This window comes from Cornus florida, unplaced genomic scaffold (assembly GCF_030987335.1).
Source record: "Cornus florida cultivar Cherokee Brave unplaced genomic scaffold, ASM3098733v1 CherokeeBrave_3.0.0_Hap2_Chr10, whole genome shotgun sequence".
NCBI lineage: Eukaryota > Viridiplantae > Streptophyta > Magnoliopsida > Cornales > Cornaceae > Cornus > Cornus florida.
The window spans coordinates 58,054,417-58,073,381 of NW_026775580.1; the positions used below are offsets into that span (position 1 = coordinate 58,054,417).

Consider the following 18,965-nt stretch of genomic DNA (forward strand, 5'->3'; position numbering starts at 1 on the left):
TATAAATATGCATCCGTAGATATATTGATCATCACCACAAGCGTTGTAATCTAATAGCATCTCCTCTACTTCTGGAATTGAATGGTGAAGTTGTAAGTTCTCATTGGGGGCAAATGGGTGTATAAATTTCTTGTTAAGTAAATATTTATAATATATATATATATATATATATATATATATATATTGGTCATCATTTTGAATAGCTGTCATGCTAAGAGATGAAATTCTTTGATTAAGATTTGTAAATTCTAATTACTTATTATCGGATGTGAGAGTGAATCTTGACACAATATTACTAAATTTTATTTGCATCTTAAATTTTACATACTTTTTATATCAAGTTTGGATTCTTTTTAAATTATACACACACCCATTGTCCAATTGAAATCTAATACGGAGTAGTTTTAAGTAACAGTTATTATAATTTATTTATTTTATTTTTTTACAGTACAACAATCTTAAAATATACAAAAAGAAAAGAGTAATAATTTATATGCAATTTTTGAAATAAAACAAATGGAAATTGCTATTTTTAGGAAAGGAAAAAGTTTAGAGTCCCTATTCGAACTCCTCCATCACTTCTCCAAGAACCAAAGATAGTCCAAGAGAGGCCATGCCCTCCTAAAATTTTAATTGCTCATATATCATTTTTAAAGTAAAGGGTTTTCATTCAATTAATATGTCCCTAAATATATGCAGAAATGGTAAATGTATGTATGTGGACTATACATGTATATATGCTGGTTGGTTGGAAAGGCTATCCTTCATATTATTATTCATACAAATCTTTTTATATGCAATAATTTGAGAGGCACCATACTAGACCTGAGGGACGTTGGGACGCATGACAATCAACAGGGACTAGACTGATTATGGTCCCTACTTTTTTATATGTGAAAACCCTCTTCATCAAGAATACCTCTTCTGACTGAAAATTGGACCCCATTCTCCAATCATCAAAACACTCATCGTTTTGTCTAGGATATCTTGATTTTATATATATATATATATATATATATATATATATATATCTATCTATATGGAATTCCCATTACATTTTTTTCTCCTCAAAAGTTTAAATAAACAAGCACAAACTCACAATATTGCTCTTATCAAGATTCGAACACGAGATCAGACCATTTGATTTTGCAGGTGAAGAATGCATGAAAAATAAAACACATAAACAAAAGAAAGAGAATGGTTGATCCAGGTTCCTTAGCTTTTGATCAACATGAGGGATGGAACCTCTTAAGACATTCTAAAATTTACCACTAGACACATGCAATCAATTATCAAGAAATTCTCTTGGTACATCCAAGTTCTTGACTGAGCTAGAAGTAAGGGTACACAAAGAACCGGTGGAACCAAAGAACCATTTGGAACCGAACCGAACTGAACCGAACAGGTGCTGTGGTTCCGGTTCCTTCACGGTTCGGTTCGGTTCCAAAATTGTGGAACCGTTGCATTACGGTTCGGTTCCAGTTCCAGTTCCAGATCCTTCATAACTGAACCAAATCGGACCGATTTTATTAACAAATTATATTTATATATTATATTACTCCTATCAATAATATAATTTTACCCCAGCAAAAAAAAAAATATATATTACTTATATTAACCCACTCAAAGAAATATTAGTCTAGCCATTAACAATTTCTGGATATGCCCTTCACTGCCGTCAACCAGCCATCGCCATTTGCCACTGTTGGTTTCTCCCTCCCTTAATCACCCAGTCAATCTCTCTTTCTCAACCATCTAATGATGGAGGATCTTTACTCTATCTCTCTCAACTAGTATATAAAGATCGCTTTGCTTGACTGTGAAAAGCGTCGAAGACAATTTGTTTTGAAATTTAATATTGAATGAAATACATGTATTTAGTTTGGTATCTGTGATTGCCAGTGAAATTTTTTCCACCATATATTCAATTAACCTTTAATATTATCAAATGAGAATAGAATCGTAGTTGAACCGAACTGAACCGATCTTTCACGGTTTGGTTCAGTTCGGTTTCACATCCCAGTTTCGGTTTCGGTTACAATTTTCTAAGAACTATACCGTATGCACCCCTAGCTAGAAGTAGCATTCTTCACGTGTGTTCATCCTCATTAATTCTACACCACTTGATGGTTTATTTGGATACCCTAGTTCCAATTGGTTCACAATTTTTCAGCTATATACTATGTATATCATATTGGGCAAATATACACATTACATGTATAATTTTAAGAGTAATGCTCCTAAGAGGTCTCTGTCATGGGAACGAGTTCTCCCTATTTAATCATTAGATAAAACAATTTTTTAAAATGTGTGAAAAATAAAATCCATTATTTAATGCATCTAAGGTAAAAAAAAATATGAGAGCTCCTCATTCTTTCAAAGATAGAGGCCTCATGAACATTAATCTAATTTTAATGGTAAATTTTATTTATAGTCTCTAAGATTTAAACAAATTATACATGATTTGTATGTGTTTAGTCCTTATAGGACCTCTTGTACGTTCCTATTTTCCTTATTTATACAAAGCTTATTCATTTAATTAAAAAAAAAAAAAAAATTTATACATGAGTAGATCATTCAGTATTTATTATTTTGACCTCTTTTAAAATTTAGGGCGTGTATTCAAGGACACTCCTAATTTTTTCTTTTTGACAGTTGACCAGGAAAATGACCAATTTTGCCCTTCCCTCATATAAAATATAATATAATATAAATATAAGTACATTACTGATTTTCACATTCAAAGTTACTTTTGGACTGTGGGCGAAATAGATTTAGGAAAGGGCAAAGTAATAAGCTTTGAGCAATTTAGTTGCATGTAATTTATCCAAATATCAAAAAACTTACCCAAATCTCAAAAAAATCAGTGTAATTTTTTCATAATTTTTCTTATCTGTGTAGGCAAGCGAATTAAGGTGGTGTCTTAAATTATACATAAAACATAGTACACAGTACATATTACATACAAAGGAAAGATTCAATATTTTGACCTATATATTATAAAATTAGGGTTAAGTTACTACTTACTAGTATCATATTACACAATTGAGAAAATAAAAAATAAAAAACTTCCGAAGTACTAAATATATAACAAAACACTGTAATGCTTATAATCAAAGAGCAATTATTGCACTTGCGACTTAATGAACGTACATCCAAGTCTCCATCATGAGATCATTGTAACTCAAGTTATTAAAAATTTAATTAAGATTATTTAATTAGATTTGATTTAAGTAATTAATTAAGATTTAAACACGGTCGTCATTATCGAAAAGTTGACGCAACGATAAGGTTGTTCTATTATGACATGAAAGTCACAAGTTCGAAATATAGAAATAATATCTCCACATGGGAAAAATTATTCTAAATCCTCGGTGTGATTGTTCTATTGTGACATGAAAGTCACGGGTTCAAACCAAAGAAAAGATATTTTAACATACAAAAATTTGTCCTAGATCCTAACCTGGGTGTTCGGGATTTTGCCCCGACTAGTCCACCGGACCTGTGCATCGCATCCCTTCCATACGGATCGGGTAAAGTTCGGACTATGTCCGCGAATATAGCCCTTGTGCCCCGTTTGGTTAGAGGGATGAAAAAATAGATGGAAGGGAGAAAGGGATGGATGGATGAGGCATCCCTAAGGAAGGGAAAGCGTCTCATTCACTTTTTGTTTGGTTGAATTGAAGGGATAACATAAAGAATTGATGGAGTGACAGTTTTTTTATTTTTTTATTTTGGTAAGAAGGAAGGAAATGATAATTTTATATACTTTTTACTAATATATCCTCCCTATATAAAGTTATTAAATTAGATAATAGTTTTAAATTATTTAATAAGATTGAGGCTCCATTCCAACAAGTTGTGTAGACCATCACAAAGTTGTTTGAGTTGCTTTATTAGTATTATTATTATTATTGAATGTATGATAAAGAAAAATTGTGCGAAGGTAACTGAGTTGCTTTTCACGAATCGATCTTCAACAAGAATCCATCTTCAACGAATGCAGTATTGTTGTTTAACGCAATAGGGTTTTACTGGCAAATTTTGAGGAAGGATAAAAATAAAAATTATAACAAATTTTTATAGTTATCATTTTTTTCCTCCACTTTTTCCCCAAATTTGGGCGGATAAAAAAAACGTATAGCAAGGAGGGATGCTTCATCCTTCCCTGCTTCCTTTTCCTCCAACCAAACATGAAAACATTCTTCTATATCCCTCCCATATCCTTCCCACTGACCAAATATAGCATTAAAGAATTATTTGTGCCTCAGAGGAATCAACCATAAAATCTGATGTTTCATATATACCAAAACTCAAGTCTTTTTTAATTAGACCAACCACTTCTAATTTTATGTTCAGCTATTGTTCCTAAAATAAAAGTTACTGTAATTAAAATTGACACTAATGAGATGGTTTTGTTCTCATGAATGATAGGAATTTAAATATATATAAAAAAAAAGGGAGATTATTTTCAAAAAATCTGAGAGAAGAAGACTTCTAAACGAATGAACCAAAAAATGAAAGCTATCCATTCTCTCTGGTTGTTGAGATGTTGCTAAAGTTATTAATGATTCTAAAGGGCCACATGTAAGAATTGGTAACTATTAATCAAGAATCTTTGTCAATTATAAGATAGGATATATATATATATATATATATGCGCATGGTAATTGGTTAAGTGAAGCAGAACCACTACCAGATCAGAAGGAATATATATAGCAAACAGACACAGCCTACTAAGCACCACATGGAGGGGGTAAAACATCCAATAATGAAACAGTAATTTAATCAGATGTTTAAATAAACTTTGATGTCCACATGACCAAGTCGGCGCGCGCGCGTGCCCACACACACATATATGTCTCATCTATGAAATCCATCTTCTTCCTGAACAGGACTTCAATTTTCATTTTCATAAAAACTTTGATTGATTTTTATTTATTTATTATTTATTATTTTATTTTTTGTGAACATTGCGAAACACGACTGGGTCAAATTTTGGCATTTTTTTTCTTTCTATAATTAGGAATAGCTTCACATGCATAAAACGTGTCTATTATATATATATATATATAAATAATATATAGACAGACGTATGCATGCATAGTACTCGATGGATCGGAACAAAGAGCTCAAGTTCGACTTCCCTTACCTTTATTATATATATATATATATATATATAATATGGACAGACACATGCATGCATGCATATATATATCTTTTATCTTTGAGGACTTGAGATTCAATCATTTGGATACGGATGTGGTCACTCAGATTTTGTGAGATGTTGTAGGTTGGTGGTGCCTAGCATTAAAAACCCAAAAACGCCAAATACGTCGTCGTCACAAATACGTGACATGTCATATCAATACATAATTCAACAATTTTAGGTGTATATAGGTATTATGGGGTATGGAGCATAATTCACAACACTGCTAGTATTATTCTTTCCAAGCATATATATATATATATAAATATATATGGTCTCTATCACAATTTACAGATTTTTGTTGTTTTAATACAATACAAAAAATCAAGATTAACAATAGTAAAGATCAAGGCTATTTCTTTTTCTTTTCTTTTCGTTTCTTTTTTTTTTTCTTTGTATTAACAATGTCCAGCACAACGGTAAGGGAAGTCGAACTTGAGCTATTAGCCGTTAGATAGACAAATAATCTCACAACAAATATTTTTTTTGTTTGTTTTTTTCTTTTTTTTTTAAAGAAAAATTCAAACAAACACGCATAATCACAACTTCACTTTCCCGGACCTGGAATATTCAACCTCCTCTTTGATAAGAAGAAATTATAATTAAACGTGAGACGTAGTTATTCCAAACTCTGCTCGAAATCAATACCTGTCAGCATGAGAAATTGTGTTTCCGAGTTAGAAATTGAAAGAATGGGCGCAGATTTAGTGGCAGGTCATGGGGTTTGATCCCTCTGGATACAATGCATGCAGAGAAAATGTCAATTCGACCATGACACAAAGCCATTATTATTATTATTATTATTATTATTATTATTTATCTTGGACAAAATGAGAGGCATTTTCAGACGAATGACCTTAATTCCATACCAAACATCAGTAACTTTCATATCTGTACATAGTATATGCATGCTGCCAAACGAACCAAACATGTTTTGCTGCAAGTTTTCAAGGACTTGTTTGATTCGATTTTCTAGTGTGAGACTTCCATAGCTTTTTAATTTTTATTAGTAGGGCTTAATAAGTTTGTAACTTGGCACTAATTTGAGAGAAAGAAATGTAAAATATCTTCCATTTTTTTTTTATTTAAATAAAAATAAATTCATCATCTGACAATATAAATAATAATAATAATAGGGTGAGGGACCCATTTAAGATTTGGTTAGATGGACGCATCTTCTTGCTCAGAATCAAACAAAATGGTTCACAGGTTTGCGTTATATATATATATATATATTATACACATCCATGATTTTGTCTAATACTGAAAGTGTCAATTTGTGAGGAATTGACCGAAGATGGGACCCACAGCATATCCGATAATGTGTACCAAACTAATTGGTTCCCAGGTTTGCAATCTGATTGGCTTGTCCCAGAAAATTAAAAAATAAACAACATTTTGTAGATTTGCATCATAATTTTTTTGGCGTAATTAGATTCCTAAAGTCGCTAATGCTTTTTTTTTTTTTTTGGTTAGATAATATTTGTCGTTATTACTTTTAAAATTAAGACTAAAATCGAAAACATCAAAATGATATTTTTATTTGCTTTTACCTATAACAAAACACTGTTAAAAAAAAAAAAAAATTTTAAAAAAAATTAACATTTTTAGCTAGCAATTCAAATTTTCAAACTTACAACACTTTTTACCAAACATGTTTTCATGTTTTTATTTCTAAAGATCTTGTAACAAATTTACGTTACTATATAAGTTTCAAAATAATGTTAAACACATTCTAAAATAGAAACAATTCTTCTATTTCGGATCAAAACAATTGTGGTTGCCAAATAGACCCTTAGATTGCAGTAGGTGTAAGCTTGGAGAATGACCCTTCTTTGCCCTCGGCAATCAACAACTACCCAGCATAAACCATCAAACACCGGTGTTGTTGTTGGTTTTTTTTTTTTTTTTGGCAGAAAAAAGAGATACCACTAGATCGACTACAACAGTAATTTTCAATTTCATTCGATTCAGTTCAAGATACCCCTAGGTCGACTACAACGGTAATCTTCAATTCCATTTGATTCAGTTCAAGACTCTCTCTCTCTCTCACTCTCTTCCTACATGTGACATTCTCTCTTCCTCTTCCTCCATTGTAGTTCGAGCAAGCTTTGAAGAATTGATCCTTCTTCACCCTCAACAATCAACAAGCCAATTGGAACCATCAAACACCATGAATCTCACCCAATTCGGAGAGACCACTTCATTCCTATGGGTTGTTGGATCCTAGCAAACTTTTTATTTTTATGCATAATACTTGTCCATTCACCGGTGAAAAAAATAAACTTAAAAATATACATACAATGCAAAATATACATATATACTAAAAGATTTGCGACATGAGTTAAACCCAATTGGATCCAAACCAAATTCTCATTTAATTTTCTCTCTGCCTCCTCTCTCTCTCTTTCTCACGATAGTTGATCACAATAACTAATCTGATTCTCCCTGACACTCTGAAATTCATCATCAAGATAATCTATAACATAAAAAAATAAAATGGTAAATTCCAATTTTCTTCCCGAGATTTGTCAATATCTCACATAAGGCCTTCTACGTTTCATAATCCTACTTACCTCCCCTGTCAGTGATTTTTTTTACCATTTTTGTCCATGAAGTTGGTAGGGTTTAATGGTCGGAACCAGCTCCCACTTCCACATAAATGATTCAGAAGAGGCACACCAATAATGCAGCCGATTCTGAATCATAACAATAATGCACCCAATCAAACAATCATCACATGCCGCAAGAGTTTTTTTAAAACCAACATATCCAACAAGCAAACTAAGGGGAGGGGGACTCGAATACAGGTACACCCGCTCGGCTAGACACTCTACCGACTAGACCACTGAATAATGCTCATTAACACTTTAACTTTTCCCTTTTTCTAATATTCCCACTTTTCTTTACTTCTCCACAACCACATGGGCTATCAAATTTGGAAATTAAGAGCAATGCCAAATTATTCACAAGGAACTCTGAACTGTTTTAGTCTTCCTTCTTTCCATTTTCATAGGACGTAAGACGAAAAGAGCAAGGACTCAGAACAAGTTACCTTGATTTGATCATGTACGCACACAGATGGTATAATTAACAAGCCTGCAACTTCGATTTTGTGTAGAGAATGAATAGAATAGGGCTGAAAGAAATGAGAACGGTCAAAACTATTCCATGGAGAACAATGTTGATTAAATATTCACTGAAAAAGTGTATTACTCGCTTTGCACACTAGTGAGTGGACACACTCGAAGGCAGTAAATATGTAAATCAGGCTTTATCAAACAATTCCGGACATGTTCAACAAACAATACACTTTACATGATAATGATCCTGCATGGGAACAGGAACTTGACACACACAGATTGCTTAAGTTGCAGATGTACTCCCAGATAAAGGGTCTTAAGGATTTTATATTAGACAAGAAACAAAGCTCAGAGAACATGAATTACCGGACACTGAAAGAACAAAAAGCATCTACTCATGATCTGCTGTCCATTGCCAACGTATTATGACTCACCTCCAACTGAAATCATGGTCATGTGCTTTTTGGCCCTTTCTCCAATCCCTTCCCTCCTATACTGCTGGATGGATAGCAACAATCATACGCAAACACTAGCTAGTTCCTGTTCCGGCATTTCTCCACAGCCCTCGGAGCTGCATACAAAACCACAAGTTTCCGAGAAGTGCATTCTTATAATTCAACTCAAACAAAAAATAGCAGATAAAAAAAAATTTAAAAAGAAGAGAGAACAAAACTCGGACAACTATTACATAAGCATTTGGTGTATGCTATTACGCAATCGCAATTCACCATAAGAGCCTACACATGAACTAGATCATGGTTCTCAACACTACGACAAAGCATGCTTGCCTTTCAAGGTTTAAGACTAATGAAATATCTCACTAGATTTGTTTAATCAATAAATCTCTGCATTAAGAAATACAAGCAATTTTGCAAATCTCAATAAATCAAAATCTCCAATTTGTAACTAACTACTCTATAAAATAACCTATGTTGATGAAATTAATGATTTGGCTAAATGAAGTTTAAAATTTAAAGGTCACTTCTAGTCAAAAGATATGAAATAAAAGGTATACTTGACTAAATGATTTCAAAATGGTTTTTGACAAGTAGAACTAATTTAAAATTTTCTTTCAAGTATATCTTGCTTTTTATTTTCAACTTTAAATTAATTATGCATTGGTGAGATTTTTTTTAACCAACAAAAAAAAATTGATTTCAGAGGCGAAAATCCAGGAGTGTTCTGCAAAAAAACCTAAGAGAAAACCATATCTTTCACATCAGAGTTAAGAGCATAGAAAGCCACAACATTTTCAAAAACGAACAAATACAGAAGTCAGTTACTTATTGCTAGAAAGTTGGAAAATGCAATGTGCTTCCTATATCGCATCTATTGTGCTGCTTCCGTTCACTTAAATGACATTGTATCTTTATGTTGCCTCTACTTACTGCCACATGTTCCCAATGATATACACAATGTTTTCCATGGAGTGAGGGCCATTTTGAAAGAGAAAGAAGGGATAGGCCAAGGTTGGTCCAAACAAGTTCTCAGTTATTTAGAAGGTAAATGGAGTGAAGTAGTAATACAAGAGCCACTTGAATTGGGCTAGCAAAACAGGCAATTTTAGAGTAGATTGAAACTTAGGTGTGAAAATGAAAGTGATATGTGTTGTATTTGCACACTGCAGTATTCAAAATGTGGATGTTGAAAGCTACATATGCGATTTTTCCTATAATTTCCCAATTTCCTCATGACTTCTTCATGTGTGTTTCAAGGGAACTTACAAGCATCCTGCAATCTGTTGCAAAACGTAGTTGTGTTCCATCAATTACATCTTATGTTAAGAATTGCCAAACATCTATTTTATTTTATACACTTGTAAGTTTTGACAAACCAAGAATATGAAATGTTAAATATAATTGATCTATAATATATATTTAGGAAAGATAGCTTAAAGGCAGGACACACTAAAAATGCACATCTCATGCAAGTAAGTTGTTGAGTTGTGGCCCGAATTCAAGACCTGGGTGGTCATGTTGTGACCCAGTTTCAAACTGATTCATCAAGGAAAAACTTCTCTCTCTTTTTTTCTTGGGCTGTTTTCAACCCAGTTTCGAGTCTCTATTGTAAGTCGGTATGTAAAAGGGGTGCTAGGGTTTGTATCATGCAGGCTGAATTGTGAAAATCCCAAAAAGAGAGTGAGAGAAAGAAAAAGTGTGTTGAAGATTAGGGTCTAAGAAAATTTGTACATCTCCTTTCTTCTTCGCATAGTGTAATCTCTTTGTCGTCTTCACTAATGGACGTAGGTTATAAGCTAAACCACATTAAATATGTGTTCAGTATGGTGTGTGATTTTTGTTTCTGTTTTCATTGCACATTTCTGGATTGTTTTGTGCTATGCTGGTTTTTGTCACAATATTAGGCAATAGTGAAAAGCTTTTGCTTTCATTGCAGATTTCCTCATTGTTTTTTGCTACGCTGTGCTTTGTCACAATATAAGCCATGAGTGCAATAAAAACAAGATATTATTTTCTTTTCTAAGAAGTCATAACAAGGTTCACATGGGTCAGAGATATTAAATGACAACTAAACGCACCTAGGCCAATTGCATCAGAACTCTTCATGATCCTCAGCCTTCTGCATGTATCAGTAAACATCCTGCCAGAGATCCAAACAATTGTTTAGGTTTTGGATACATACCGTGCCCAAAATAAATAAATAAATAACCTTTGCCCGACAATCAATGATGTGCTGAATTAGTATGATTTCTATGAATTTTGATGCAAATAGAAGCTCATCAGAGATAAACTATGACCTGCAGCAATTTACTAAACCTCATCGTCAAGCCCCATTTGCAAAGAATATAGCATGTTATTCGTGACAAGTGAAGACGCTCCAACAATTGAGGTCATGGAGTACTTGAGCAATGACATTGAAGAATTTAAACATAAATGGGGCAATGAAACTAGTATGTTGAGTCTATTTCTATAAAATGGCATCACAAAAGCAAAATAGGAATCCTTTACAACCATATCGAAAAAGTGCATAACAGCTACAAACAAAGTACTCATGGAATTATACTTCAAGAACAACAATAATTTTTGGTTTCCCCACAACATTCAGGGCAATTTTTTATACTAACGAGGCAATGAACAGCAATTGGGGACAGTTGTCAACACAATTATACAACACCCATGTTGGACACTGTGACAGAAGTCCATGGTTATTTGCTTGAAACTAAAGCACACCAGTATTACGCCTTTTCACAAATGAATAATTTATTATATTAATATAATTTCTATCATTGCTTTATTTTGTGTTTATAATGCGCTACATATACACACACATTTGCAAACTTAAACATGGATAAGTGTAAATTTACAGTATCAGTAAATTCAAAGCCAGTCACATGCATAGACGTGTCTTCATGTCTAGATTTTCCACTCTAACACCCAATCACCCAGTGTGTGTCAAAATGTGACATTCATTTCTATTTCAGTAGATTGTACTGATTTACAAGTGCAATTCCAAAAGCAACAATGCCAAATGGACATAAATTGGACGATCCAAATCAGAAAAACTAACCAAAAATGTCAATGTTTTGAGGGATGGTACTACTTCTTGCCTATGTTACATGGACCCTTCAAAAGTAGTGAAGTACCCGTGTCGGACACTTATTGCTTGGACATGGGTGTGGGGTATGTGTCTGACACTTTTTGCTGGACATGTACTTTAAAAGCATATCCAATCGTTCAATTATATCATATTATTACTTTAAAATGAGTTAAATGCCTATATTGAAACATTATATTAGATAAAAACATTACTTCACTCTAGAAAATAAAATAAAATAATTAAATAAAATGAATATTTAGTAGTGTCCATGTGTCCTTCTATTTAGAGATTTGAGACGTCCCACGCAAGGATACATACCTGTACCCAACACACGTACCCAAGTCCATGTAACATAGAGTTTTTGCTACTGGACTGCGAACACGGAGGAAGATTGCTGATTGTAAAACTGGATATTTAAAAGTATGCAACTAAACAGTATTCCCATGAAATATTCCGGCAGCCTTTCTCCCTTCAGAAATTTAAATGGAGCATCGCCTTATCAAAAATCAAATACAACTTTTTGAACTCATATACCAAACTGTTGAATTCTCACTGACAATACCAATAGTAAATAAACACATGCACTTAAAATTTGAAAGTATATACATATGTCTTGTGAATATTCTTACAGGAAATTCTATATAATCTACATCTAAACCAACATCAACGACATTTTTGCGCATGGTTGTAAGAGTCATCAGTAAATATGCTTTCAACAATAGAACTTTGATGGTAGTTTATGCTGACAGTTGACATCTAAATGATAAAACCGAAATTTATTCTATAAAACAAGTACATCATCATAAAGATGTCTTCGTTGATTTACGACGTCTCCTGTTCCGGGAATAACCCAGAGCAATGTTAGTAATGGTAATGGCTGCAGTAAAGATAACTGTCATGGTGTTACCAACATGCGTTACGGTCATTAGGTGATGACCCTGCCAACTGGAGCACGAAGTTTTCCCATTCCAACTCCCTTGAGATGTTCAATACACATGCTTTAATATGAAAGTCCAACCTATATGTGTGTTAAATTTTTTTTAATGAACTTTCTATAATTCACAATGATGATTTAATATGGACTGTTAACAACCATCTAGTCTAAAACCTTGAGCTACTAGAGAGGGTGTAACTTTAATATTTAAATCCCTCAACATGGATAATGAGTTATAAATTCAAAATTAACTTGTTGTCAATTATAAAAGGTTACTAATATTTACCTCCACTATTTTTATAACCACAAGTGCACTTGCATATGAAAATATATAAAATTTATTCGATATAGCATATTCAAAGAAATGCATAACATATTCTAAATCAGTAATCAAATTCACATATTCTAAGTCAATCCTGTAAACTAAATTATAATTAAACATTGATAATCTGATAACAAAATTATTAATTACTAAAATACTAATTAATTACTAGTAACTAACAGTTTCTAACTGAATAAATGCCTATATATGTAGTGATTTGCTAATTAGTATTTTTTTTTTTTTCTAATTAGTAATCTAAACATCAAAAAAATTAGTGCCAGTAATGTAGTAGTTCATATACTTTACAGTTTATTTTACATACTTTATAATAATTAGTATCTAGTACTTACTGTAATAGAGACTTGAGGTATTTGATTTCGACCCCTCTATGATCGTTCTAGAGGATCGAGCGTAATCTACCCAGAAATCATTCGAATTAGACATATTTTTTGGTCGGCCTAGAAGTTGAGATTGTATAAAAGGAAAATAAAGAAAAATGAAAGAAAGAAAAAAGGACAATAAAGTTGAAAATTTATAAACCTCACTCATCAAAATTATTATTACGGTGCCGTAACCGCCATTGGGACCATGATTTTAGTAGGACTAATATATGGGACTGCCATGGTGTTACCTAAACACCACATTATATATATAAGTATTTAATTACACTGACGTCCCCTTGAGGTTTCTAAACATCAGAACCATAGACGCATTCACTTCAGCCAGAAAAACCTCATGATGTGATTTTTACTATTAATTTTTGGTGCCAGGCAAAAGAAGCAGTACCACATTAATAGAATAGCAGAACTCTCATATTTCTATTATAATAAACAGATTAATGATATAAGTAACGTAATGCAATTAAAAGAGAAGCAAGGATTTTAAATATATATATATATAAATAAAAAAATAAAAAATAAGTAAATCAGAGCTTACTCCCAAGGGACATCACCCACAAGCATCCAGTCACCATCTTTATCCTCGTAAGTAAGGACATATTCTGATCCATGCAGCAAATCCTTCAGTTTGCTCTCGCTTAGCATCTCCCTGCCTGGAACTCCATGAGAACCATACTGGCCTAACATCAAACCAAAGTCTCAGTAACTGGACCCATCCAATATTTTAAAATACAAAAGATAAACTCAATTTACACTACACAGATATTACACTATCTACTAAGATCATTGTACCATTTGAAATTTCAAAATGCTCACCTATGGTAAAACAGCTGAACATCTTCTCAAGGGCAGCAGAGAGCTCCTGGTATGCGGAGTATGTTCTCAAGTCCACTTTCCTTAGATAAGGCGCGCCATCCATGCTGACCTTAACAAACATAGCACCAGGCCCGGCTTTTCCATCGACTTCATCATTATTCTTCAAAGTAGTAGCCAATGTATTCTTCCTAAAGGATCTTATAGGTGGCCAACCCACAACCTGTGCCCTGCATCAGATGGAATATCAGAGACTATTCTCAAGGTTAAGCCTGATCTTCTACATGGAACCCCCCTTTTACATGTTTTCTACGTACACTTACTTTGTAGCAGGAGCACTGATATTGTTATTCGTGGCATCAACACGGTTTGAGCAGTTGTCAACGGTAGAATGCGACCTGTCCTTAACAACATTCCGGGGCTCTGCCTCTTTCATTTTGGCTGGCTGAGTCCCAGGGATATCTTTCACAGTACCAGGGTTCAATCCAATGTTTGGAGAAGACCTGGGTGATGGTATCATGTTGGCCTCCGAACTAGCAAGAAATTTTCCCTGTACCACAGATTGGGTTGTTTCTAAGTTAAATCCATTAGTAGAAAACATTTAATTTTCTTTAGTAAAAACAGTGTCTTTCACCTCCGAGAATACATCCATAGCATCAGAGAACCCTCTTTTATTGCCTGAAATGACCATCTTCTGTGGCAACGAGTTGTTATTATCCTTTGAAGGATTCAAAGGGAAGAGAGGCTTCTCATCAAGTTTTGCAGAGCTTAGCCGGCATATCTCTGGGTCTCTTTCGGGAGACTGGGATCCAGGAAGTCCAAGCCTCAGCTCTGTAGCCTTCAAATTTAGACAGCTCTTATTGTCTTTCGATGCGGTGGATATCATATAATTGTCTGCAAAAGAACAATTAGATAACCCCATGTAGTTATGCTCCTTTAATAGTGAACCGTTCTGGCACATACTGCTTGTGGAAGCCGAAGAAGCCAGTAAAGTCACATTGCTATGTCCCTCCTCCCCAACACCAAGCAGTGGTGGAGACATCAAAATCTTTAGCCAAACTCCAATTCCTTTTAAACCTGCTTTATTTCAGGCCATTTGGATTAAAATTCTAACTTCTAAGTGAACATTCCAACAAAAGGCAACTAAAGAAGAAGGAGGAGGGAAAAAAAGTCAAAGCATTGAACAACATATGGCAGGACTTGTCAAAATATTTGTCCTGTAAAATATAAGGAAAAGATGAATTGTGGGACCATCTAGTTCTGATCAAAACATCTAATTGGTCACAAACCATACCCTCCACCTAAAAGCTGCTAATACAAAATGAGTAACGGTGGTATATACAAGCCCTTCATATCGCCTGGGTATGAAAATCAGTAGAAAACAAAGCAGAACACCATGAAGCTCTTGTATTTGGATTTTTTTTTTTTTTTTGGGTGCCCCCTTGATGAAATTGCTTGATTAACAAAAATAATAAAAAACGAGGTCAAAGAACAAACAAATAGTGATTTTAACCATTTAAGCACTGGAAAACTGCAAATTGGTGAAGGACACCCACCCACACACACACACACACACCAAATTTGTTCCATGAAATAAGCTAACAAGAAAGTAACAAAAATTGATTAGGGATCTATATCACAATAATATGAGAATTGTACAAATGTACTTATTTAGAACTCTTGGGGACCAAATCCTAACATACACCTCAGACTATGATAAATCTTAACCACTTATATATAAAAGCGGTTCCAATAAATAAAATAAAAAATGAAAAAAAAAAAAAAAAAAAGTATTCCCAACCAAATCAACTGTGCATATATTTGTATATGCACACAATATCAATTTAAGCAATTTAAGCCTAAAAGAATGAAAAAAAGAAGGAAAAATGACTGAAACTTGAAGTGCAATCAGTAACATTATATCTTGAAGACAAAGGATAATAAACGCAAACAGAAAATGAAACATGAGTCACATGACCTAAATTTTGCAAAATGGCTTAAATTCAAAGGCCATTGCTCACATAATAGATCTATCAAATCAAACAATAGTAAAATGAACAAGTTCAAAACTCACTTACCCATAAATAAAAATAAAAAATGTGCAAAGCTTAATAAAAAATTAAAAAATTTCCAAACACAGAGTAACAAAGAACGCTAACATTTTGTCATTTACAGAAGAGAAAATCTCAGAGAAAAAAAAAAAAAACAAAAACTCGGTTGTAACATCAAATGGAATTGAAAATTTGAATGCATAGCTCGGAGTTAGAGGCTTACCTGAATGAAATTAGATCAGCCGTTGAAGATGATGGAGTGAGTGTTTAGTTTTTCAGAGGAAGTTTTGCAGAAAGAGAGCGAGAGGAGAGAGATAGCCAAGAACCCTCCATTTTGGCAGAAAGTTACAAAAGTACATTTGCTGTCCGATGTGAAGCTCAATGCCAATAAAATAACACTTCAAATAAAAAGTCTCTTTCTTTTCTTCAGAAAAATAAAAACAAAAAACACTTTTATTTTCTCAACCAAACTTTATTCCGATTAAAAAAGATGTTTAAAGTGTTCAAGTGGACATCGTGACTAGTTCAAAGAGTGTGACTGTGGGAGGATTATTAAGACTTAAAATAAGAGAAAGGGCTAAAATTATAAATTTCTTTTTTTGTTTTTAAAAATTATCAATTAATTTCGTCAATAAAAAAATCTATCATATTATCTTTTGATATTTTAAAAAGACTATTATATCACTTCCTTATTGTTAGTTTTCCGTCTAAAGCTAATATGATCGTATAATGCAACAATCACGGGTAATAATTGTATCATTTAGCTGACCAAAATAATTTTACAATTCGTAATTATTAAATTGCCCTTCTCACATTAAAATTTATAATTTATAAAAAATATAAATTAATTTCAATTAACAAAACACATTAATAATTAAAGTCACATATACCCATGCACATTTTACAAGAATATTCAAATTTAATTGACCCCATTCTTATTTTCTAATTTATAAATGATATATTGTAAAAATAGAACGAACATTGACATTTAACAACAGAATGATTGTCTATTTAAATTTCAATCTTTTGATTTTCAAAATAAAACTCTTACAAAAATAAATACAAAATTTTCGCACCATTCTATGTCTGTGACATAGAAGTAAACCAACAACGTACAAATAACAAAGGTGTGTGTGACTTTTTTTTGCTAATTATATAAAAATTAAAATTATTATTTTTAATAAATACTCCGTAAATAAAAATACTAACTTCGTTATAACACACACGTGATGAAGTTGGAAAGTTGCATCTATTATGGCATACATGCGATCAATTTAGGAGTGTGAGGACAGGATTGTCCTGTGAGGACGATGAGGTTGGGGTTGGCAATTTGTCTAACTAGTGCCACCATCCAATCAGTCAAAATGCACGACGTGTCCAAATCACGGCCCTTCATTGTTGCTTTCTTAACTAAGTTAAGATAAGCCCTTAAGATGTCCTAAGCTTTTCGAGCAATACCATCCTCCATATTCTGTACTTTGATAGCAGCAGTACATTCTACAACCTCAAAAGACACTTTTACCCCTACCCATTTATGGATTAAGCCTTTGTTTAGCCATGTTAACAAAGGAGTCTACTAACTAACGAGTAAGAAAGTTATTCCGGTGAATGTGGTGCAATTACAAATTTATAAATAATTTATAATTATAAAATGATAAATAAGAATAATAACTTTTTTTTTTTGAATAAATTAAGTCACCCTCTTTGTTTTTCTTATTTATCATTTTCTTGATTTTTTAATTATAAAATATTTTTACATTTATGATTAGAGTACATCAGCCATTCGCCGTTGAGTAAATAGGTTTTGTCCTTTAACAACTCCACCCATGCACTTCTTTTTTTCTTTTTTTGAAGAGAGTCCTCTTTTGATAAGGCTCAGTTTGGTAGAGTGGGTTTGAAGGGAAAGGGAAGGGAAGGTGATGGAAGGTTATAAAAAAATTGTGTTTGGGTAAAATTGGTGGAAGGGAAGGAAAGGAGAGGGAATGGTTTGGAGGGTTAAGGCAAGGCTTGAACAGTAGATTTGTTAACCTCTCAAAAATGGGCGGAAACGGAAGGAAAAGGAAGGCAATGGCACATGTGATAATCGTGATGCCAATTTTACCCACACAAAATCAAGGATTTAGTTAAGCAAAACAAGAATTACAGACCTTAATTGGTTGATTTAGCAAAACAAAACCCGTACATATAAGTTAGCCATTGCACAGAGAAAGAGAGGGGGGAAGCTTACAGCGGCTGAAACTTGCGTACAGCGAACCCGAACTGGAACAACCGGCGATGGAAACGGCGAACCCAAACTAGAACAGCGGGCAAGAGAAACTGAAAGATATGGGTTTTGATTTTTGGAACAATCTGAAACAATATGCGGATATGGGTTTTGAACCTTTGATTCTTGCAAATGATAGATAAACATATGGGTTTGGAACTTGGATTGTTGTAGTTTTGTGGTTTGCAGTTGCAAAAGAGAGAGAGTGTTGCAGAGAGAGAACGAGAATAGAGATGGAGGCGGGGACCCTAAAATGATGACCCTAAAAATATTATATTTATATTAATATTTTTCTTTTCTTTTTCTTTTTCTTTTATTTTCTTTTTTTTTTTTTTTT

At 33.2% G+C, this 18,965-nt stretch overlaps 1 protein-coding gene across 2 annotated transcripts; it reads right to left on the minus strand.

The window, feature by feature from the left end:
• Positions 1 to 8,459: 8,459 nt before the first annotated feature.
• Positions 8,460 to 16,745, minus strand: LOC132276748 (auxin-responsive protein IAA9-like). Of its 2 annotated transcripts, none has more exons than XM_059778333.1 (7): positions 16,589 to 16,745; positions 14,949 to 15,391; positions 14,638 to 14,864; positions 14,318 to 14,544; positions 14,040 to 14,181; positions 10,829 to 10,890; positions 8,460 to 8,863 (listed from the first exon to the last, which is right to left on the minus strand). In XM_059778333.1, exons 2-7 carry the CDS (start codon positions 15,354 to 15,356, stop codon positions 8,826 to 8,828), a joined length of 1,104 nt encoding a protein of 367 aa, XP_059634316.1. In that variant the 5' UTR covers positions 15,357 to 15,391; positions 16,589 to 16,745; the 3' UTR covers positions 8,460 to 8,825. The 2 variants fall into 2 exon arrangements, with proteins under 2 accessions (XP_059634316.1, XP_059634317.1); XM_059778334.1 differs by having other exon boundaries at positions 14,949 to 15,208; positions 16,589 to 16,743.
• Between the last annotated feature and the right edge of the window lie 2,220 nt (positions 16,746 to 18,965).